This window comes from Ctenocephalides felis, unplaced genomic scaffold (genome assembly GCF_003426905.1).
Source record: "Ctenocephalides felis isolate EL2017-DRISC unplaced genomic scaffold, ASM342690v1 CF-g0.4_SCAFFOLD_01604, whole genome shotgun sequence".
Lineage (NCBI taxonomy): Eukaryota > Metazoa > Arthropoda > Insecta > Siphonaptera > Pulicidae > Ctenocephalides > Ctenocephalides felis.
This window is the reverse complement of record NW_020537758.1, coordinates 52,909,201-52,933,553: the sequence shown is the minus strand read 5'-3', so window position 1 is coordinate 52,933,553 and position 24,353 is coordinate 52,909,201. Positions and strand designations below refer to the sequence as shown.

The 24,353-nt window shown below is 28.3% G+C and overlaps 1 protein-coding gene and 2 pseudogenes across 1 annotated transcript; all 3 read right to left on the bottom strand.

Moving 5' to 3' along the window:
• Window positions 1–1,455: 1,455 nt before the first annotated feature.
• On the bottom strand, window positions 1,456–4,597 carry LOC113373945 (annotated as a pseudogene).
• Window positions 4,598–6,246: 1,649 nt separating this feature from the next.
• Window positions 6,247–8,530, bottom strand: LOC113373944 (translocation protein SEC62-like). Its single transcript, XM_026614209.1, is given in 11 exon segments — window positions 6,247–6,373; window positions 6,444–6,597; window positions 6,600–6,608; window positions 6,795–6,902; window positions 6,905–6,978; window positions 7,049–7,084; window positions 7,086–7,245; window positions 7,347–7,500; window positions 7,575–7,719; window positions 7,858–7,985; window positions 8,447–8,530. Coding segments are annotated over 11 exon segments (1,131 nt in total). The 5' UTR covers window positions 8,483–8,530.
• A 988-nt stretch (window positions 8,531–9,518) lies between these two features.
• Window positions 9,519–24,121, bottom strand: LOC113373943 (annotated as a pseudogene).
• Window positions 24,122–24,353: the final 232 nt, after the last annotated feature.

The window sequence follows — 24,353 nt, the reverse complement described above, 5'->3', positions numbered from 1 at the left end:
TTTTGACAATTAAATTTGTTTTATACAATGAGCCAAGGTTACCGGTCTATGACTGGACGTCATTGATCTAACTCAACAACGTTCAAGTTAGCTGCATTGATTGCTCGAATGTTGACTATAAAGGGGGCGAACGCGGATAGTAGATTATAACAATGCATTATCACTCGATGTTAATAGTAATAGCCCTTTAATTGAACTAAGAATGTTCATTGTTATCCAATATTAATATTTCAATATGACAAAATAGCACAACCACCACCAATGAAAGTGAGATTAAACTAGCCAGAGATGCCACTACAGAGACTTGGAGCCATGGCTTCGAATGCGCAGGCAACTTCACACCGCGGCGCGCCCAACTCATAATTTAAATCAATTCTTTACAGCGTTTATGGCGCGAAATTTTAAATAAGACGAGAGAAGCCACTATAAATATTTTTACAAAGTTGATTGCTTTTATTAGAATTTTGACCTCTAGTATATAATAAATTATGTATATTCAAAATAACGAATTTACAAAATATGAATAAAATAATTTGTAGCAACTTATACACTCATTGAGTCATTCAAACTGTTGCATTTTTCCTGTTGTTTGTAATGTCTTCATAAGAAAAATAATAAACATATCAAATAAAACACAATAATACATAAAAAAATTATATCTGTAACATGGCTTATATTTCAATTATAAACAGTCAATATCAAATGTAATATTATATATCTTTAATAACAAATGTGAATAAATATTTCCATTATCTCTTAAACACCATAGGCAAGATTTCTATATCACAAAAAAACAATAGATGCTTCAACAACTATATACAATACTTTTTTAATTATTTTTTCAATTATATAATATAATAAATAATTTGTAGGTGCATCATAAAAGAAGGCAAGTACTCAATTGCAAGATCTTGTTTTGAATTAATATAGATTAAAATAATAATAGTGCTATAAATGGCACAATACTATACATATTTGTATTTATGTATATGCGGTTTGAAAGTGTTTGCACAAAAATGTGGATATATATAAAATGCAGATGTGCAGTTATGTAAGTCTGAAAGTGTTCATACTTTGGATCATGAGCGTGATAATTTGATGCAGCATGATACATTGAATAAATGTATGTTTTATTTAAGTTATGTATCAATTAACATTGCTCGCTATTATCACCTAGCAATTGTCAAGATTTAGTGATTAATTGTATTTGATAATGGGAATGATTTTGAATAATAATAAAAATGCTATCTTTTGAACAAAAATTATCATAGAATGAAATATAAAATTTGAGTATAAATTTGTAAAATCTATTAATCCCAATCTATACTTCGTAATAATAGAAAAAACTATTGCCCATTCATAGCATACAAGTTTACAGATATCATCGAACATTTAATGTTCTGATCATATATATATATATATATAATATATAAATCGACAATATACCATGCGGCATCATATAATCCACTCCAAATTTTATATGTGTTTGCAGACAAAAATTTGCAATGTTAATTCATTTTAACACAAACAAACATTATGACTGCTCTTGATTATCTTTCATTACCTCCATATCGTCCCTACATCTTGGTATATACAATGTTACACAAGTATGTTCCCAAATATCTTGAGGATATTTATCAGCTGTTGTCATTGTTTGCTTTCAATATCATAACACTCAATAGCTGCTGTAACTCTATCAAACATAACATCACTATGAAACCCACCTATAAAATATTTTTTGTATTTACTGCAACAATTCCGGCATGATATCTAGGTGTAGGAACTCTGGTGATGGTTTCCCCAAACATTAGTGCTGACATCATATAAATCAATTGTATCGACTAATACACGATTTCCAGTTTCTGTGTCTTCATACCAACCACCACAGACATATAAGTTATTTCCAATCAAAAGCATAACATGATCTGCTCTCGGAGTTAACATTGATGCTTTGTTTTCCCAAATATCTTCAAATATATCATATCTGCAAAAATAAACAAAATAAGTATTTAAAATAATGAATATACAAAACTATTGTTAACTTGTTAAAGTCTATTGATTTGCCTAAAATCAACATCATAACAGGTTTACTTCGATTCTTTTAATTTAATATATTTAAAAATTACCCACCGAACCATAGACGACAAGACCATATCTCTTTCAATCCTCCTGATATGAAAATAGAACTAGCATCACTTTTAGGCCAACTAGCACCAGCATGCTGAGTTCTAAATTGAGGCAGGGGTCTGAAACTGAACCATGTATCAGTAACTGGATCGTAACTCTCACAGGCACTGACTTCTTCGTCAACATTTTCCAAATCATCCATTTCACTAACTCCCCTATAGCATATAATCGCCCTGAAGCTACATTCAAGAAAAATCTACATCTTTCCCTTTGCATGGGCGCCATTGTAGTCCATTTATTTGATCTAGGACTGTAACAGAATCCAAAAGGATGTATATTTTCTTGCAGTAATTGATTGAAGCAACCACCAACAACAAATAATTTATTGTCTAGAACTGCAGTGCCAAATTACATTGTTCAACATGGGGTATTGAGGTAAGGTGTCTCCATTTTCCAACGCTAGGTAAGAAATATGTTATTTCATTTGTAATCCCACCTATCCCAAAACCTCCCACTTTTATCACAGCTAGTTCCATACCTCTCGAATTAACAAGAGGTATATCTTTTATTTCTTCTGTTAAGGTTGAGACCTATAAATTTGGTTACATTAATTTTGTAAAGTATGAAGAAATAAAACTTATAAATTGAATAAAAACTTTGAAACTTTTTCAACAATATTAAGTTTTATCTGGATCATATTATTGTAATATACATACCTGGGGTATTGTCTGTCGATAAGCTTCTGCAAGAACCATTCGGCATAAAATTGTTCAGTTAAAGGCATTTTGATGCTGCATGACCATATATAAATTGGTCTTTTAATATTGAGTCTAATTCCCATCTTTGAATTTCAGAAAAATGTACTCTCTGAAGCAATGCTTGTGCATATTTTTGTGCTCTGCAAAATCATTTACCTTAGATAAGTTATAAAAACTAAATTTACTAAATATTTATACTAAAATATTTTACTAAATGTATCAAAATTGAAAAATACTTCTTATAGAATTAAAATTTCTTATATTTTATCCATAGATAAAAGAGGAGTATCTAGCAATGAGTTTATTAATAACTTATCATATAAATTATGTTTACACAGCAATATTAAATGTAATGTCTTAAAAAGCTTACATGTACAGAGTAATTTATTTTAATAAATAAAACAATATTAAAACTGTTGAGTATAATGAAGAGTCTACTTGTATAAAAATTATGTTTTAGATCACAAAGTGTGATATATAGTTATTTTTAATGTTAATTGTTCATAAATTGGCAATTATTTTTGTTATTATTTCATCAAATTAATAGAAACTTCTACTGTTTACACTGTATATAACTTACTCCATTGGATCCCTATTTCTCAACCATTTTAAAACTATTTTTAGAACTTCTTTTTCTGGGCAATCCACCGAAAATCACAAACTAATAATGTTCAAGTTGTTGTAATGATAAGCACTGAAATTCACTAGAACCAGAAAATTCTTGTAAATGTCCACTCATAAATCTGAAATAAAATATACATTCATATAAAATTTTAACCAAATTTCATTTCATAATCAAATTTATTTACCTATAAACTTTGTGTCTTAGTTGAGCAAGTGAATAAGTTTCAGCTATTGTTACACTATTGTTCTTACAATATCGACACAATTCTAAATCCAATTGAGACTGCAAATAATTAGAACATGCTTCGACAACTGCATCAACCTACGAAACAAAACAAAAATTCAATTTCAATCAGTTCACATATTACAACACAAAAACATTAGTTAATAAACTTTTAACAAATTATATTTGCAGCAATAAATTATTAGTATACCTATATAATAATTTGTGTATGTATAAAGTAAATAAAGTCTATATAAAAAGTATAATATATTTATATTATAAATTATTTTATTTTTATAATGTAACATATATAGCACTTACTTGAACATGACTAGCAGCCGATAAAACATCTTGTATATTAGCTAAATTTAATGCTAATCGTGATGTATAAGCGTAATCTAATAATAATTTAATTCCATTTGCTGTAACTCCATTCAAACTAATTTCACTTTGTCTTGCTTCTAGCATGGCATCAGTAAACATGGCTCGAAAATAATCACTACATGATGCTAAAACTGCTCTATGTGCCTGGAAATATATACATTGATAAAACCAAATGTTGGTAAATTTAAAACTTTTATGTATACACCTATTACCTTAAATGCAATTCCTTCTGCTAACAATGTTATGTCCAAGAGTTGACCTTTTTTCCATAATTCATGTAAACCAGATAATAACGTACCAGTGTGTGATGGAGAATCAAAATAAACAGTATTCAATGGTTTATCCAAGAAGCTAAAATCTTTAGCTTTTGTCATTATGAGTATTACCAGTTTTCAAACTAAACCTGAGAATACCATTACTCAATAGTTTTAAATATGTCATTTATCTTAGCATGTGGAGAAAGTGCACATTCCGCCACTGCGCAAATTTTAATTAAATCGTTACAAGTAATTTATAATAATTTATTAATCATTCCACTACGAAGAATATGTCATTTTAGAAGGTCTTCTAGTCACTTTTACATTTAATTTTCGTAAAGCATTTATTGTGCAACTTTGTTGTTATGCGTTTATGACATCTAGCACACGATTCAGAGTTATTCATTTTAACGTGGCGTCATCGAATGAGCGAACCACCAAACATATATTTTAAACGATTCTGATGAACGGCGGATATTTTGAATACGAAATTCAAAAATGTATATTGAAATTATATTACACCATCCAAAACTTTAACCTAAGTCTATATATAAAAATTGAATAAAAATATTCACTTCTTTTTGAGTTTGTTTTCATTCATATTTACTTCATTTACTACTTTGATGTTGTTTCAAATTCAATACAGTCCACCGCTCTACAAACTGAACTATAGAAGGTTTTATTCTCAAAAGAAATGTTAAATCAGATGGTTCAGATGCATTATAAATATTACTGTTCTAAATTATTTTCAACATCTCATTTTGATGGGTATGAGAATTAGTGATCTTGTGAATATTAGTTGACAAACAGACCAACCAATATGAAAAATGAGTTTGGACACCATTTTGAACTATAAACTTTGAATAAATGTGTCAGTGATAATGAATAAGTAGTTTCAGTTAGGAAGCAAAATCGAAATTATGTACTTCTGGGAAATTCGGGTACTACTCATAATAAAAAGAAGAGTATACTACTAATATTTCTGGAATAAATGTAATGTTCTTAACATTATAGATACATTGCTTCTTCCCTTATGTGCCTTAATATTTTGCACTGACAATTAATCTGAAAATTTAGTTTTAATAGTAATGCATTAATGATAAAACATAATTTTGGAACAAAGTGATTCAAAATTAGAGCTAAAGCACATACCTGTCCGAACTGAGCTTAGTATTGCATTTATACGAACAATAAGTAACATTTGTCCATTGATTCTTTACTTAAATGAAAAATCTTCAAAAATACTATAAACGCCAAATATTTTTTAATTGAATGATGCAGCAGTACAAACGTACTGACTCATACGGTCGAGTTGTGAGTTTAAACCTCTCTCTGGACAACCTGACATTGAACAGGGATGTCCATTTTTACCTGAAAAATATAAATCAAAAATGTTCATTTGAAAAAGCCATTTTGGGACTGCAGTGTGAAATGGAAAGCTGGAGGGAATCTTTCAAACTAATCTTCCTTTAAATAAAGTTAGAGTTAACTACGCTCACAGACCTACTCTAGGCAGTACCACCCATTATTCAATAATTATTATATGAATGTAGTATTATTTAAATACTTCATATTCCATCAAGAACCAAAAACAAAACATTGATATATCCATATTCATAAAAAATTATTTAATTGCCTATATCAAATAATATACATACATAGATCCTTTTAAAAATATTTTACATATTAGATACATATTCAAAATAACATGTGTTGTGAAATGCAATTGTGTGATATAGCAACAAATTTTGTGCTGATATAAAACTATCCACAGGGCTACAAACACAATATTTATATTCATTACATCTTCATAACTGATAACTGAAAGACTCCATGTTATTTAATCTATATTGTATTAATTAATCATGATAATTTATGAGGTATCAACTTCATTAGCGTCAACCATTTCAAAGTCTTTACCAGTTGATGATCTCTGTGATGATTCTGATTCACTTTCTGATGGTTCCACAGGTGTCACTTCAATTGTAGGAGAAGAAAGTCTAAAAAATATACAAAGTTATTATTATAAATAAACATCATTATAAAAAAGCAATTATTGAACGTCCATACCGCTGGCATTCATTATCTTGACTTTCAACAGGCTCAGATACAGTTTGCTTAGATATATTTATTTCTTTCTCTCGGACTTCATCTTCGGTGTCACTATATTTATCTTTTTTCTTTTTCTTTTTTTTACTAGTATTTTCTAATGCTTCACCTCCTTATATTCATACTGTAATATAAAAATTAAGTATTCTTAATTATATTATTGTCATGATAGTATTGAATATTAGATATCAAATAATAACTAAAAGTGCATACATTTGTAATACGATTGTAAAATTAGATACACAATGAAAAACTCTCTGGAATCAAATCATATTTTAAATTAAAGTATCTATTAAATATAAGATTACCTTATATATAGAGGCCAAAATGATGCAAAGAACCCAACATCTTCTGTTAAATTTGGAAATAGCCATAAATGATGTTTACCAAGTGTTATGATCCCAATTATACAGAATATATTAAACGTATAATAGTTAATGCAATTATGAATACCAAAAATCCTGCAGCTGCTATACTTAAATAATACACTCCTTTCCTAATTATAACCATAGAACTCATTATCAAATTAAATCATATTACATCATTACTATCAGATTCATACTCACCTCACTGTTGGTGGCCAAAGTGGAAACAGCAAACTCCATCGCACCTAATACCAAAAGTGTTCCAAATATCCAATAATGTAAAGGAATAGGGTCATATATCCAAACATAAGCTTCCGATCCATCAACAAACACTTGATGCAAATGCATTTCTAAGCGTATCTTTCTCTTACGTTTTTCCTTTCTTCTCAGGTTCCAAGCTCTAAAACAAATAATTACTTATGTAAAAGATTCACTACTATACAAAAATTAAATAAGGTCATGAGTTCTCATTATTAATATTTTTTTTGTTATTATTTACAATATACCATCTTATCCTTTCCTTCAGCATTGCTATTCTGTGCTTCCGTTTGTGACTCAGGTTTCTCAATTTTTTTCTCTTTCGATTCTTTTGGTTTCTTACCACTTTTATCACCCTTCTTACGATTTTTCAATTCCTGCTCTGATACAGGAACCTACAATAAATAATCAGCATAATAAAATTTATGTTTTGTCTTATATATAAAATTTTAGAATATTAGAAAATTACCTTCACAGCTCGATGGAAAAATTTATGGCGGAGCATTGTGTTCATAAATTCAATAGCAAATTCTCGAGTTGGAAGTAAAGCATCTTCACCACCAAATTTTGATGCCATTAAAGCATCAAGAGCTTTGCTCGCTGCAAGAAAATATCAGACATAAAAAGCAATCAAATATAGTGCTTTCGAAATAATTTCTCATCTATGCTTATTCAATTCAAGTGGTTACATGTTTATTTTTGTAAAAAGGTTTTATGTTTATTAACACGAATGAATACTTACAAGTAAAATATCCACATTATGGTTAATAAATTTAGTTTTTTTTGTTGGAACATTTTTACGTAACCATTTTGCTATTGTATATTCATCCTTTGATGGTTTTTCCACTTCTTCGGGAGTACCTCCTGGGCCTGTGTATTCCTGTAATTAAAGTATAAATAAAAATAGCATAATTTCTGTATGAGTTAATTTTATTGATAGACGGCATTTTTATATATAAAATCTTATTAAGATAGCTGTCATTGTGACGCCCGTGGTTTCCAACATATGTGTACGATGTAAATAACACGATACCGTTATGTCAAACTAGATATTTGTTTGCAGATTTTTTAAAGTTATGGCGTATAAAATAGAGAAATTATACCAAATATTATTTTGGTTAACTATAGCTACATGTTACAAATATATTAGAAGATCCACTGTTTATAAAATAGTTAAATAGCAAAAGTTGTAAATGTCATCATTAACAACGTCATCTATTAAAGCAATGTCATAACACTTGATTTATCCATAAAAATATGACTTGAATTATTTATACTGAACTCGTTATGAATTTTAATGATGAAATTTTAGTTTAATTAATATAATAAAAAACTACATACATCTTTGCGCTTTTTTCCCCGTTTCTTCTCAGCCATGTTGTTTTCAGAATGAAATTATTTCATTTTAATTTTTGCAGTTGGTCAAGCTATTGTTTTAATGATGTTGGAACTGAAAGTATTCGGCGCGCGTTTTAAATTAAAAATATTTCGTAGAGGAAACCGCTGCTTTTTCTAAATGTTTATTCACTGAAGACTTATTTGAGAAAAGCTTTTCTACTGAACAAGATATAATTACTTATTGAATATATTTCAATATTAAAGAAATGATTTGATATTTTTATAATGGTATTCATTGTGTAAAACAAAAAAAATATATAATTTTGATGAACTGAACACATCAAAAATTCAAAAACGTATGAATAACAAATTGAAAGTCAATTTACTATTTTTAATTCAGCGAATTAGTTGCAGATAGTATCAAATATATTTCAACATCGAATAAACAATTGCAATACAATATTCTTCCAAGTAAGCAGTATAAAGAAATTTTTTTTTTACCATTTTTAGTAGTTCACACTATACGGCCTATTAATTTTTTTAAAGAAAATAATACTATTTTTTTACATCTGTTTATGTATTTAGCATTTAGGAAGTATCAGTTTAAAAAAATTAAAGTAAGCATTGTGCATAAAGCCTAGTATCTAAGATCATAAATTTAGTAAAAATTTGGGAATTTCTATGTAACACAATTTTATCCATTTATAATCAATAAACGGTAAAATGTATAACAATATAATAATGATTTATTAATTAATATCAAATAATTCAATTTAATAAAATAAAGATACGTCTATTTCAAAAAGAAATTTAGATTGCCAATTGAGTAGTAAAAATATGCACTAGTGAAAGAAAATTGATATATTATATGAATATTGCATTGTTTTGATTTATTAATCATAAAGCATATATTTGCAACAAAGATAAAATCATAAATGACATAACATTTTAGGTTCAAAATGATACCTAAATAAAACCTAATTTTAAGTTAAAAAACTCAAATAACATCTAGACTAAAAATGGCATAAATTATCAATTTCTATTACACAACTAAAATATGCATAATTCCATCATATTATTTAGTGGAAGGATAATAATATAAAACTGTAGATCCCGGCAGTTGCCAATGTGATGCTTGAAGTTCAATGAGTTGAAGAAGCGTTTTCTAATACCAGGTTCCATAGATGTACTCAAGAAAGCATCTCTTACTTGACGCAAAAGTTGTCAAGCTGATTTGGCATATGAATTTCCAGATCTCTTCCAATGCATGTTAATACAAAAAGAGACATTCGATCTGTGGACCAAAACAATTTTTCTGTACATTCAATATATTTATAAAATTTTCGATTTTCTTTAAATATAGTCACTATAAGGAAATAAAGTAAAACATGTTTATAGCAATTTTTTAAAAACGGTTAAATATTTTTAATAACAAATTCAAAAACATCTATTAAATAACTTATTTTCTACATATTATCATAATATATCACATATAATCCAGTAGCATTATGAAAATTATACCTCTGACAAAGATGAGATCGGTGGCTTCACACATTCTTCACAAGATTTGCACAATAAAGTGAGTAACACCATAGGTGGTGAAATTCCATCACATTGGGTTTTTAATTGCAATTGCCTTCTCTTCAACTGAGAAAACATTTCCATCAAGAAGGCCATGAATGCTGTAAATCTTGTACGAGACTTTGTTTTAACTGAGAGACGTAAAATCTTGAATAAAGAAAGAAAATATAATACTAATATTGTCATTTACGGTAGTTAATAACAAATAATTATTATTTTATGGTAGTTATTAAAAAAATAATTATTATTTTCATTAGATTTATTTTTTTGTCTGCAAACCTTGTCTCTTTCTTGGTACCACTGTCTGCATGTATTTATAAGTGTTTCCAAGAATGTTTCTTTTTTTTCACTCGCTATAATTTTTATGCAAAGTCTAGCTGCTGGAAGAGCATACTTTTGACTTTCTACAGCACGTTGCATCAGACTATTTGAAAGATTGATTAGAGCTCTAGCAGATAACTGATTTGGATCTGTAATTAATAAATTGAAATATTAAATTATATTAATTATTAAATATATATTGTATTGCAATTATTATTAAGTTGCTTATCATAATTTTTTCAATACCATCAAAAATATTGATTAAAAATCATACCTTCACAAGCCAATGTAATTATCTCCTCTATTTCTGCAGGAAAGGGACCTAAATTAGGAACATCTGAGCTAATGTCGAGTCCTAATGATAAGCTCCTAGCTAGCGAATCTGCAGCAGACATGCTTTTAGATCGTTGAAGACCACCAGGTATTGTTACTTTGTTTTCCACTCCATTTGCTATTGGTGTTTGCTCTAACTTGAAGTGAACTTTCGGTGTATTCTTATGAAGAAAAATAAATATTAAAAATTCTTCTTCAACATGTCTTCTGAAATTATCAGCAAGACTACATACTCAATTCTTATTTCTATATAACTTTTTCTTAAATTGCAAAGTAAATGTCGTACATAACGTGCAGGAATGACTTTAAGTACCATTAAGAATAAACTTTATAAGAAAAGTAATTCAAGCAGCAACATTAATAGATTGTGTGAGTAAAACTTACAAACAAATTTAGATACTTTTTCACTCATAAGTAATACTTCAATGAATCACACAATGTGAATAAGTAATTAAACGGCTGGTTTGTACTATAAGTAGTTGGCATTTATTAACACAATCATTATACACATTACAAAATAAAAGTTCAAATAATGTTATCAAAATAAATATAAAATCAGTCTAATCATAAAATATTCCATTTTATACATCGTAATTGAGTTAGTTCTACATTTTTCCAGATCACTTCTTGGTCTTTGGTCTTCCTCTCTTGACTACTCCTGCCGCTTTTCTGGCTTCTTTCTCAGCTAAAGTTTTCTGCACTTTTTCTTGTTGAGCAGATGTCAATATTTTCTTTGGGCGCCCCCTTTTTCCAACTTTTCCAGGGGATTTAGTAGCTGCTTTACCGGCTTTGGCTTTGCTCTTTGCAGGAGATTTTTGTTTTTTGGCAGGAGAGTTCGCCTTTTTGCCGCCCTTCTTAGATTTTGTTTCGGTATCAGACATTTTCACAGAATATAACTCGCCGCAACGAACGAAAAAAGCGTCAAAGATAAGATGTCTTCAAATAATTGTTGAAAAAAGCTTAACTAAAACTTGTTCAAATCAACGGTTTGATTGCAAAATAAGAAATAAAATGGCGCTCCGTCTGTCGTACCGCTACGAGCTCTTGTTTACGACTTGAACTTATGTAGCCATACCAAGGCAGTTGTTTAGTGTTGCCCAATGCGAATTCTATTTGTACACGAGCTAAAGATGCTTTCACACGAGTCAACGATAGAAATTTTTCACTCCCAACTTGTGTTCTAAATAACAGACATTTTAAATTCAGAACAATTAATTGTTCTGATTTTTAGAATCGATTCAGAACGCTTGCAAATAATATTTTTCTTATTACAATATCAAAGTATCTATTTAGAATTCATCAATTTAATCTCTGTAAAATGTAACAAAAAGCTGCATTTGTGATCACTTTGTTACTTAAGAAAAATCACAGACAAATCTTCAATCTCGCAGCTTCCTTAAACCCTCGATGGCTTTGGAGTATAACACACGAAAATTTAACAATACAATCGTTAAATGTTTAAATAAAAATTGATGATTTTCTAAATATATTAATACTGGATTTCACACTATATTTGTTGTTTCTTTATGCTTGCCATTTTTTAGATTTATCTCATTTTAATTAATTTCAGAGATTATTCTCTTTTTGCATTTGCATCTGCAACTGCATTTGCAACACATAAACTATTTACAAGATTCCTTAATTGTCACTTGTGTTTTAAATCTTTAATATAGTCCAAACACTATGTGAAATTATAAACCAAAAAGATCTATTTAAAAAATATTAAGAATCAATTGTATAATATAGATTTATTATTAGACTTAAGAACTTGTGATAATATCCCAATAATATCATATATACATATATATGATATTATTGGGATATTATCTATATCCCAAACGATATAGATAATATCCCAAATATATAACGATAACTAAATATCGTTAAATGTTTAAATCAAAATTGATGATTTTCTAAATATATTAATACTGATTTCACACTATATTTGTCGTTTCTTTATGCTTGCCATTTTTTAGATTCATCTCATTTTAATTAATTTTAGAGATTATTCTCTTTTTGCATTTGCAGCTGCAACTGCATTTGCAACACATTAAGTATTTACAAGATTCCTTAATTGTCACTTGTATTTTAAATCCAAATTCCAAACATTCCAAACACTATGCGAAATTATAAAACAAAAAGATCTATTTAAAAAATATTAAGCGTCAATTGTATAATATATATTTATTATTAGACTTAAGGACTTGTGATAATATCCCAATAATATGTTGGAACATATATATTATATATTTTATGGATATTTTGAACAAATTAAAACTATATTTTATTTTATGTTAGGTTTTAAATGTATCAAATCGTTGTATCAACGCTCATAATATATGTGCTCATGAAATAAGTACTTTACAATTTGGTCGTGCGTGCGTTCTTTTTTATTGAATAGGGGATATTTCACCCCTTGTAACGAGTTTTTCTTACCTAATTGATGTAAAAATCTTCTAGAAAACATTGTACAGAAATAATTTATTAACCAATTGAGTAACTGAACAATATATGTATTTCATAGGAGCTGCTGAACTACTATATAATTTCGGACGTTATAACATATCCTACATATAAAAAATCCAGTTATTGGCTTCAGAACCGCCATATTGGCTTCATTATTTTTAATAATTCAACATACTAATATCTATCTTTACGATAAAAGTATAAATGTGAATGTTTTCATCACAACAATTTATGAGTTATTTCGGTCTCAATGATTCTTAAAATTATTAACTAATTGCTAATTTCTTTTACAATCTAGCCTTTTTATATATTAAATTCATATTTTAATTTAAATCATTTGATTGGAAACATTTTTATTTCAGATATATTCAAATGGCTTTATCAATTAGATAGTTAGTCTTGGAAAATTAAAAATTTATTTAAATTTACCTGTATAATATGAGCTGATGCAGAAGTCATAAGTGGAATTGTTGGTATTTGTGGAGACATTTGTCGGTTGTTGTTCTTCATTCCATGATGATTATTATTTGTCTGATGCCGGAGTCCCATAATATTGGCACTTTTCGAATGTTGTAAACCATGCTGCATTTGATGTTGATTAAATGGCACGTTTACACTTGATCTTCAACAAAACAACATCAATAATTAAAAACGAAATTTAATTTACATTTAGTTATAGACTTTGAAACTAATATGTTCAGAATCTCACTTCTCTTAGCTAAACTGCTTTTATTCAGTCACTATTAGTGTATTGACCTTGTTTTCTTTGTGATTTTATTGCTGTTTCCATGCATTATTATTGATTTTTTGCAACAAGATGCAATAAATTTCAATATTAATTTAATATTCACAAATTATGTTTAGCACTTAGATATTGCCATATTTTTTTATAAAACAATAATATTCTTTTTCTGCTCATGTTTTAGGCACTTTTTTTATCTATGTTTGGCATACTCTTCTTTTATCTTTGTTTTGGAATTTTTACAATATAAATGTCATAAATATCGATTAAAATTATCCAGTTACCTTGAAGTTTGCAGATTATGTTGCTGCCCCATCGCCATCGTAAACTCTTTCGCATGGACGTTCAACTTGTTCGGACCATCCACACGAACATCTATTATAATAATAATATTATGAATATAAAATAGTAAGGCATATTTTAACGATGTTTGAATATATAAACTTGAGTATATACACATATATTTATTGATTAATAAGCTTCGAAACACAATCCAAAGAAACACATTTTCTTTGTTATAACTTTGTTATAACTATAAAGTAGAAAGCCCATTATTTATTATTTTATCGTTATAGATCTGAATTAAACTTTCTTCCCAAAATGTATCATAGTTTTAAATTATTTTGGATTTTTTGAATTGTTTTTATGTTGCTGCAGGTATTTTATTAAATGATGGCTCGTTTTACCAATATATATTAAATCACAATCTGAGCAGTTAATTTAGTAAACCACATTTCTCGTTCGATATTGAAAGTGGTTTTTGTTATTGTAAAGACAGTATTATTGTGTTGAATTTGTCAACTAGATATTGTGCTGATTTATAAAAAAGTTTTTTTATATGTGGTAAAAAAATGACACCAGTGTCAATCTCTGGACTTAGTTTTACTCTTAATTTTCATACACTATCGTTACAATCTAAATTTTGTTTAGTTTCACTGAATGAATGCTAAGACTATAGCCTAAACTTATGGATTTTATAATTTTTTAAAAAAAGTTTAAAGTTAAAAAGCAAAATCTTTTTACTCATATTATGCCCGTTTATCAGACTCTCTCGGATAATCGGCTTAATAAGTGAACCTAGAATACATTTTTTTTTGTTTTACATAATTAATAGCATTATTAAAAAAACATTAAAACAATAATTAAAATTTTAATAAGTATACCAAACCAGAAAAAAATTACATCAAAATCTTCGAAACACTATTATTTTTATAGAACAAAAACTTTCCAAATCAAGTTTTCTATGTTTTCAGAACATATGAAAAAAAAAAGAAGAGAAAAAAATGTGACCTCAAAAGATTTGTTGAATCTTTTCTGATTTTATTTAAGATAATTGGGGTAAACGAAGTACTGAATACTTGACAACCTCTAGTGTTAAGAAACGTAATTCTGCCATAGACCTCATAATACAGTATTATAAGGTCTGTGAATTCTGCTCATCTATTACATGACAGCTGTCAGTTTATTATTAATTTTATCAAGAATAATTCTATGTCTGCGACACGACCTTTTCCGTTTTTGATGCATTTTGCAGTAGTATTGACCCTCTGTACAACAGTTCGGTTTTGGTAATGATGGATTAGTCATCAAATAGTCAAGGTGTTCTTTTAGTCAGTTTTTGTTCAGAATAGTGTTTTCTTATTTTAAAATAATAGTGTTTCGAAGTTTGTCGTGCTTTGTTCCATCGTGGTTTGGTATGTATATTTTTACTTACTAAATTTTAAAATTAATGCAATAGGAATAACTATGATATTAATTAGTTGTTGATAATATCTCAGTCCACTTTAATTTAACGTGTTAATAGATGTTTGTATATGTGATACATATAACAAATTTTACGAAAATCTTTCGATAAACAATGTTTTAAAATAGCCCAGTAGTTGAAAACTTACTAGGGGGCCTATAGATTTCAAGAGATGGCTTGCCTCTTTGTTGATGATTGTAGTGATGTGCGGGGCCATGACCGTGAACGCTACGCCTTTTTGCTGCGCCATCCCTCATCTGAAAAATGAATATTTTAAACTAAAAGCGAACGAAAACCTTAATAAATATTATATTAGAGATATAAATATAAATTATGCACAAAAATGACCATATAAATTTATGCATCGACTTTGAGTTAAATTTGTAGTATTCTGTATAAAAATAAATTTGTCTCGAATTTGAGGTTGCCTTCGATCATTTAATCATCTATAATCGCTGTTTGCATAAGTTCTGTATATTGTATGTAGTTGAATCTGCACAATATTTTCGTCTTAGTAAAAGTAGTAGTAAACTAGCTGTAAGTGGAATTCTGTCTTAAGGCAATTAAGGCATCGTGCCTTAAGGCAAATTGCTGGAACTTCCCGTGCCAAAAATTATTATTTTTTTAAAAACGATTAACATTTTTGCAAAAAATTTTACTTCGAAAAAATAAGATTTTTTAGAAATTATAAATTGGAAAAAATTACTTCTTTTTGAAAAAAATTTTTTTTTTTTAAAAAAATTTTAAACAATTTTCTTTATAAAAATTTTTTTTTGGAAAAAATGTTATCTTCATTTTGATATATTTTGGAAGATCTGAACTTTTTTTCAAAGCAATCGTACTGCTTTAACAGCATAGAGACAAAATATAAAGCGCGTAAGCGCCGCGTCGCTGTCTAACGGAAAAACATTGGTACGGAACCTATAGGAATGTAAACAAAACTTATACTTATTGTTAAAATCTCAATAAAATATCTGATAATTTGATATGCATATGTCTAATGTCTAATGATTATTGTTGACCGCCAAATGTTATTTTTTTTTAGTTTTTTTTACTAGATCTCTGAAACCGCTAGACCTATCTTCATGAAAATTTGATCAAATCTTCATCTTGTTAATACAAGTAAAATGTTTTTTGAACTATACAAATCTCTTAAAAACTGAGTTACCGTTTTTGGCCCTTTTTGCCCCATATCTTCGGAACGGCTAGAATATTTTTTGAATTATTCAAATTGCTTCATCCGCGTTCCCGAAATCCGTGTTCCCGACAAAAATTTGTATCCGAACACACACACATGCACGCACACACACACACACACATACATCAATTTTCTCCAAGGTATGCCAACATATTCAGAAACCTCTGAAACGTAAAAGATATATAAAAATTTTCATTTTCGATTTTTTTGCGATTACTTACCCTATGGAAAGTTAATTATAAATAAATCAATTTATCATCTGCAGAACATTAACAATCGTCATTTCATTTCGAATCAAATTCAAAAAAAAAATAGTTGCCAAATTTACACAAAATTGAAAAAGTGCTCCCGCGTAGTCACAGTCTAAACGCATTTGCAAATAATTCTGTGCGACATTTTCACTTACACTGTGCTCAGCTTGGCGGCATTTTCACATTTTTCAATAATTTTCACAAAATTGGAAAAGTGCTCCAGTACACAAACAGTCTAAACGCACTTGGGTAAACATTTGTACCAGAGTGGCGCGTAGACTGTGCTTAGCTTGGGTGATTTTTTGAATTTTTAATCCAAAATTACAAAAAAAATTTTTGAAAAAAAAATTAGAAACAAAAAATTTTTTTTTCCAAAATCAATTATTTTGTTGAAAAAAGCAGAAAGTTCTTTGAATCATTTAAATCGGACGCTTAGTTCTCTCAAAAACAGCAATTTTTTTTAAATTTAGCTCTGTATCTCCGAAACCTCTGGGCCTACCTTTGCCAAAAACTAATCAGCACATCTCCCTATCAATAGGAATCGAATGTTTTTTAAACCATTCAAATCGGTTGATCCGTTCTCTCAAAAACTCGCTTTCTATTTTTTGCACTCTTTGCTCCATATCTCCGTAACGGCTGGACCTGCCTTTGCCAAAAACTAATCAGCACATCTCCCTATCAATAGGAATCGAATGTTTTTTAAACCATTCAAATCGGTTGATCCGTGCGCCCGAAAACGTGGACGAAAAAACGCGGACATACAAAACACACACACACACACACGTCGAGAAATGTGAAAATTTTTGATTTCGATTTTTGGATGATTACTATAACTTACCCTACGGGAAGTTAATAAACATATCACAGATTAAGTGCGTCGTACAAAAGAAAATTGTATTAGAAGAGAATGAATTTTATATTAGTCAACTGTGATCAAAATCAGTGACAGAATTCTGTGCATTTAGAATACTCATGCGTATAAATCTTTACCCATGGATGTTTATACAGCAATTTTTGAGAAGAAAACAAAATATATTCCTGAGTTTCAGGATATTTAGTATATTTTGAGGCTACGCCGGTATTAAATGATTAGTTTTCTGACATTTTACCTCAAAATCAACATATTGTACTTCGATTATAACGACACAAAATTGTGCGCACAGTTCAATGAGTGTGCGCTGGTTAAGCTAAGGTAGAATAAAGTAACACTAAATTGTTACTTTGTGAGTTCAAAATATATTATATAGTCTAAAAACATACTCCAATAACTAACAAAACATTTTTTTCTGAACGCCTGGGCCCTTAAAATTACTGAGTAAATATAGCGGCCAATATTCCTTTTTTGTTATACTTTTAATTACAATATATCATATTAGGACATTCAGTAATTGTTTTGACTTTATTACTTGGCTTCTGAATGGATTGCAACCCAGTTGGTTATCCAATCCAGTTGTAAATAATTAACTATACTCGAAGAATTTATTGGCATTTTTATGCTTAATCTGCCTTCCACAAATTTAATCAGTTCTCCATTTTGTCTATATATGTGAATTTCTTTTAATGATATTGGACGTTCCGTTTCTCAAAAAATGAATTATTATTTTTGGCAATTTGACCCGTATTTCCGAAACAGTTGGACCCGTCTTGGCCAATAACTAATCAGCACGTCTCGCTATCAATAGAAATCGAATTATTCAAATAAAATTTAATTTTAGTGACTTTAATAAATGTAATTTAATAATTTTCAAAAAAATTCGAAATATAAAAAAAGTTTTTTAAATTCAATTTTTATCATTTTTTTAAAAAATTTAAAGCTTCTTATAAAATGTAATTTTCAGTACGGAAAGTTTCAGTAACTTGCCGTAAGGCACAATGCCATGCGCCACTAATTTAATTTTTTTCGGCGCTATGAGCTTGGAAGTGCACAAATTCGTCATCTTAAGAGAGCTCGAGATCTGAAGAACATATTTTTCTTAAACTTTCAACTCACATACATATGCATTTGCATAGTGTTTTGTTAATTATATTTCCTGAAATTAAAAATGTCATTAAAAAAATGAGTTAATTATATGGTATAGAATTTTCTTTTCACTATCCAAATTTTGCCGCCCCTGAAAATTTGCCGTCCTGGGCAGTAGCCCCGACTGCCCCTACTGTAAATCCAGCACTGCATATACATCTGGTTTTGCAAATACAAATTAGCAAGCAAAACAGTCAAAAAATTTATTAAATTCAATTAAGGTAAAATATCATTCAAAATTCTAAAATACGTTTGTTTGTTATCTTCAAATTTCAAGCTTTTTATCATTTAAGCTACTACTAAGAAAAAGTAATACATTTTTAATATATTTATTTATGCAATTTTAATAATAAACTTATCCTTAATAATATATCGCTGCTGATATTTTTTATAACAATAATGTGATTTTATTAAAATCACTTTCAATCAATTTCGTACCTAAAAATCATTTTAAAGTATTAAATTTTCTTCTAGCGCTGAATTTGTTCCATGCTTGATTCTTAAAAAACATCTCATTCGTAATAATGAAATATCAATTCAAATATTTGGGAATTCATCAATACTTTTGTTATTTTCGGAAATAGGAAATGTTTGTTTTGTTTCATATTTTAGAAATGCGTTACCAATACCAGAGCGATAAATTCAAATATCGAATATTTTGAATTATCAGTTTGTCAGAACATGTGAAAATGATACTGATAAGTTAGTCTAAATAATATATGTAATAAATGTAATAATGTAATATATTATATATTATTATTTTTCATTTTTTATAAATTATTAAAGACATTAAATTTGTACTTTTCCAATCACATTAATATATTCTAAATGTGTAATTAGTAAAAATGTTGTATCATTCAAATAGTAATTTACTAATTGCTTATAATATAATTTAAATATATTTAAACAACAGAGTAATTTTAACTGTAATATGTGACACAATGCAGAGAACAATTGCATTCAGGTTTTTATAAATACATTTCAACCTCATACCAGAAACATTTGGTACACTGAAAATATTCCTACCATCGAATTCTATTTTAATCCATGTGAATGAACTAAAATAATCTGAATTTTTATAGTTTCCTTTAAACAAAAGCAAATTAATATAGAAATATTTAAATTTTTCTTTTGAAAGTTACGTTCGATGGATAATTATAATAAAAGTCACATGAAATACAATGAGGCTTTATTTTTTTAATTATCGTGAAGCAATATCTACAATGTATGTATGAGATGATACATTAATTAAAAATTAATTACTTTCAAAATATTATAGGCCTTCGAAAAGTGATTGATTTCATTGGAAATGAGCACTATTGTTAATACAAAACAGATATTACAAGTCTGTTTAAAAAATATCATTGGATTGATTAGTTTTTAGTTAAAGCGAAAACTTTTTTTGAATTAAACATTTAAAAATTATATCTAAATAACAGTCTCCATTATTATTAAATGAATTAAATGAAGTACTTTTATGAAAGTATCGATGCTATATAATATATAGCGGATATTTGTCTTCAATTTTTAAAATTGCATCTCAAGAACTTAATAAACGATATGCGCTTGTACAAAATAATTACAGGTAAAAGATACACTATTAAACCTTTGTATTTTTCATAAATATAAAAACTATTAATACCAAATAAAAAATATTTCTATACAAAAACGAAAAAAAAATATTTTAATTAATTGTTCATTCGGTTGTACTTATTTTAGAACTGCTGATACATGACATACACGCACGCATATATATACATATAAAAAACATTTTAAAATTCAATGCAAATGCCTTTGGTAAATATTTCTGATATTTACCCTAAACATTTTAATTTTTTAATTTCTATTGCTATGCTTATTCCTATATTTATCTTATCATACACAGAAATTTGATCTTCGAAATCGTATCGTATCGAAATCAAATAAAAAGGGCAATTTGTTCATAAAATAAGCAGTACAAAAAATGTTATTACTACTGTGATAAGTTACATATTATTTTTTTGCAAATTGACACGAGGCTATGAGTGAAGTCGCTCGTTCAAGCAAAAACTATCGAACCATTCAAAAATAGTAAATATTTATATATAAATTTAGAACTGGTAGATTTATGTAATTATTGAGTTCCTCCCAACGTGTTTGTTCAGAGTAAAAATAGCATGGTGATCTATTCGATTTTTGGAAACGCTGCTCTAACTTACGATTAGATTTATTTTATAGTTGTAGGATGATAAAAACGCTTACTGAACGTTACATAAATTTAAATCTTAATTCTCGTATAAAGTTTAAAGTATGGCATGCCAAATTTTAAGCAAGAAATGCAGTTAAATTGTAAATTAACATTCACAGATACGTAACATGATTTTGTCACGCCTATAATAATATAGGTTTTGGCATCAGGCACTCCCAAGCAATTAGTTCAATGTTCAATGACATGGCAAAAGTAATAATTAACTTCCCGTAGGGTAAGTTATTGTAATGGGCCGAAAATCGGAATTGAAAATTTTTACATTTCTCGACGTTTTGAAGGTTTCTGAACGTTTTGGCATACTTCAGAAAAAATGGATGTGTGTGTGTGTGTGTGTGTGTATGTATGTATGGATACAAATTTTCGTCCACGTTTTCGGGCGTACGGATCAACCGATTTGAATGGTTTAAAAAACATTCGATTCCTATTGATAGGGAAAAGAGCTGATTAGTTTTTGGCGAAGGCAGGTCCAGCCGTTTCTGAGATACGGAGCAAAGAGTGCAGAAAATAAAAATCGAGTTTTTGAGTGAACGGAGCATCCGATTTGAATGATCTAAAAAACATTCAATTAGTAATGATTGGGAGAAGGGGTTATTAGTTTTTCGCAAAGGCAGGCCCGGCCATTTCGGAGATACAGAGCTAAATGTACAAAAAATGGCAGTTTTTGAGAGAACTAAGCGTCCGATTCAATTGATTCAAAGAACTTTCTGCTTGTCTTAACAAAATAATTGATTTTGGAAAAAAAAATTTTTGCTCCATTTTTTTTTTTTTTTTTTATTTTTTTTTTGTATATCGAAAATAATTCAGATTTTATTTTTAATTCTGACTATAGTTCTAATATTCTTTACAAATAATTTCAACTTTGCAACTTTCACTTTATATAATTCTTATAAATATTAGACAATGTTACAATATTTATAATAATCTATTTGAAAACATTCAATATTCCTCGAACATTTCGTTACGGTACGGGAAGTTCAAGCAATTTGCCTTAAGGCACGATGCCACCCACCCCACTAGTTTAATAATGAATGAATAAGTTATTACGCATGTGTGTATATAACAATAATGTTCATATATGTTTAGCATTCATAACAATTACATACAAGTTCAAATACTTGTATGTAACTGTATATGTGTTTATATTCATTCAAAGAACCAATTTAATATAAAGCTAAAGCGTACTTTAGCTGTATGACGACTGTCACTACAAAAACTTTGCACAACCATACAGTCTCCCACATCATATATAGTTTAATTGTAAATTTATAGTACTAATATAAATATGTTTTTAAAAAGTCACCTACCTTCGGATAATGTTAATATTGCTTAAAATTTATATATTTATATAAAGTGAAAAATTTCAAATTTGAATTCGTTCGATATCTTTGAATTACTCCCATACTATTTCATCATGCATATAATGTGTACGTTATAAATATGTTATGAATGCGAAATGCATTGTATGTAAATTATTTCTTAAGCAAATTGATTACGAAAAGAATTACTGTTCCGAAAGTAAATTAATCAAGTGTAATATTATAAGAGTAGGACTTCAACTGAACGTTCTATTGTTGACCGATTTTTTACGGATTCCCAAATCATTATTACCTTCTCGAAATCGCTTAAGGATTTTTTCACTTAATGTGCACATCTCAACTGTTTTTTTTGGCAATAATAATGTAGACTTTTCATTTTTCTTATTCATAATCATAAATTTATTATACATATTCTAATATTGTCTAGGTTAATAAGTAAATTGAAATTTTTGGCAGATGATAGTTTTCATTTGTTTTCAATTCAATTTTTTCCATTTATTTCTACAATATTGCACATACATCCCAGTACCCTATAATCACATACATCCTAGAAAATTTCGTTGACAAACTTCAAAAAGATTTATCGAATAATCGTTTAGAAGGAGTATACAGTGAGTGCTTGTAATTTAATATGAACTTTGTATAATAGCAATAAAGCTCAAATTGATTTTACGTTTTAGTTCGAAAACGTTTGTATGTGACAAAAAGGACTGTTTTTAGAGTTTTTCCGGCAATTATTCGATTTTTCGGCTTAAGAACCATCCTTGGACTTCAACGAGCATTTTAAAAAAAGAATTGGCCAAATTGGTCCAGGCGTTGTTGAGTTATGCGCTTACCAACACATTTTGCGCTTTATTTTTATATATAAGATTGGCATGAATATTAAAATGTATTAATTACTTGTAGTTGTTTTTAAGGCCAAGTTTATCCTATTCGGCTATTTTTTATGCAATTTGCAAATAATAGCACAATTCGTAAAAAGCAAGATTGCTAATACCATATTCGTGTAATAAATGTTATGACAACTTATATAAAAATTCCCTTACAGCATCTGAAGTGTTCTAAAATAATGAACATATTTATGTAACATATGTAGATAAAACGAATTAAAATTAATGCAGAACATGAAAAACTGTTTTGCACGACTTCACTTATAAATAGAATAGTATCTTCTGTATTATAGAGAATATCCTTACGGCATTTGATTGAATAATTATACATTCAATGTAAGTTTATAATAACCAATAATGTATAAATGATAAACAAAATGCACAAATTTTTGCTCATATTTTTGAACATCTAATAAAAATTGTTATCACAAAAAATTAGTGATAATTAATTAATTACCTGATATTGAGATGGTGGTCTAATAAAGCTCCTTTCACGCATAAATCCCGGATGAAACTCCGGCAGACGTCCGCTTCTTCTCAAGGCATTCAAATTATCGGCTTGAGCCATTTTTTGAATTTCGTTTTTTTTTTCGATCAAATAATATAAATATAACACTAACACTCACTATATAAATTTACAATTCACAATAATAATTATTCTGGGCGCGCAGTAATATTTTTTATTCACTTATTTTAATAATAAATATAATTAGTATCTATATAAAATTAATATGAGGCACTTTGTTTAGATATAAAACTTACAAAAATATATTTCGACTAGCTACGATATCACAAGTTTT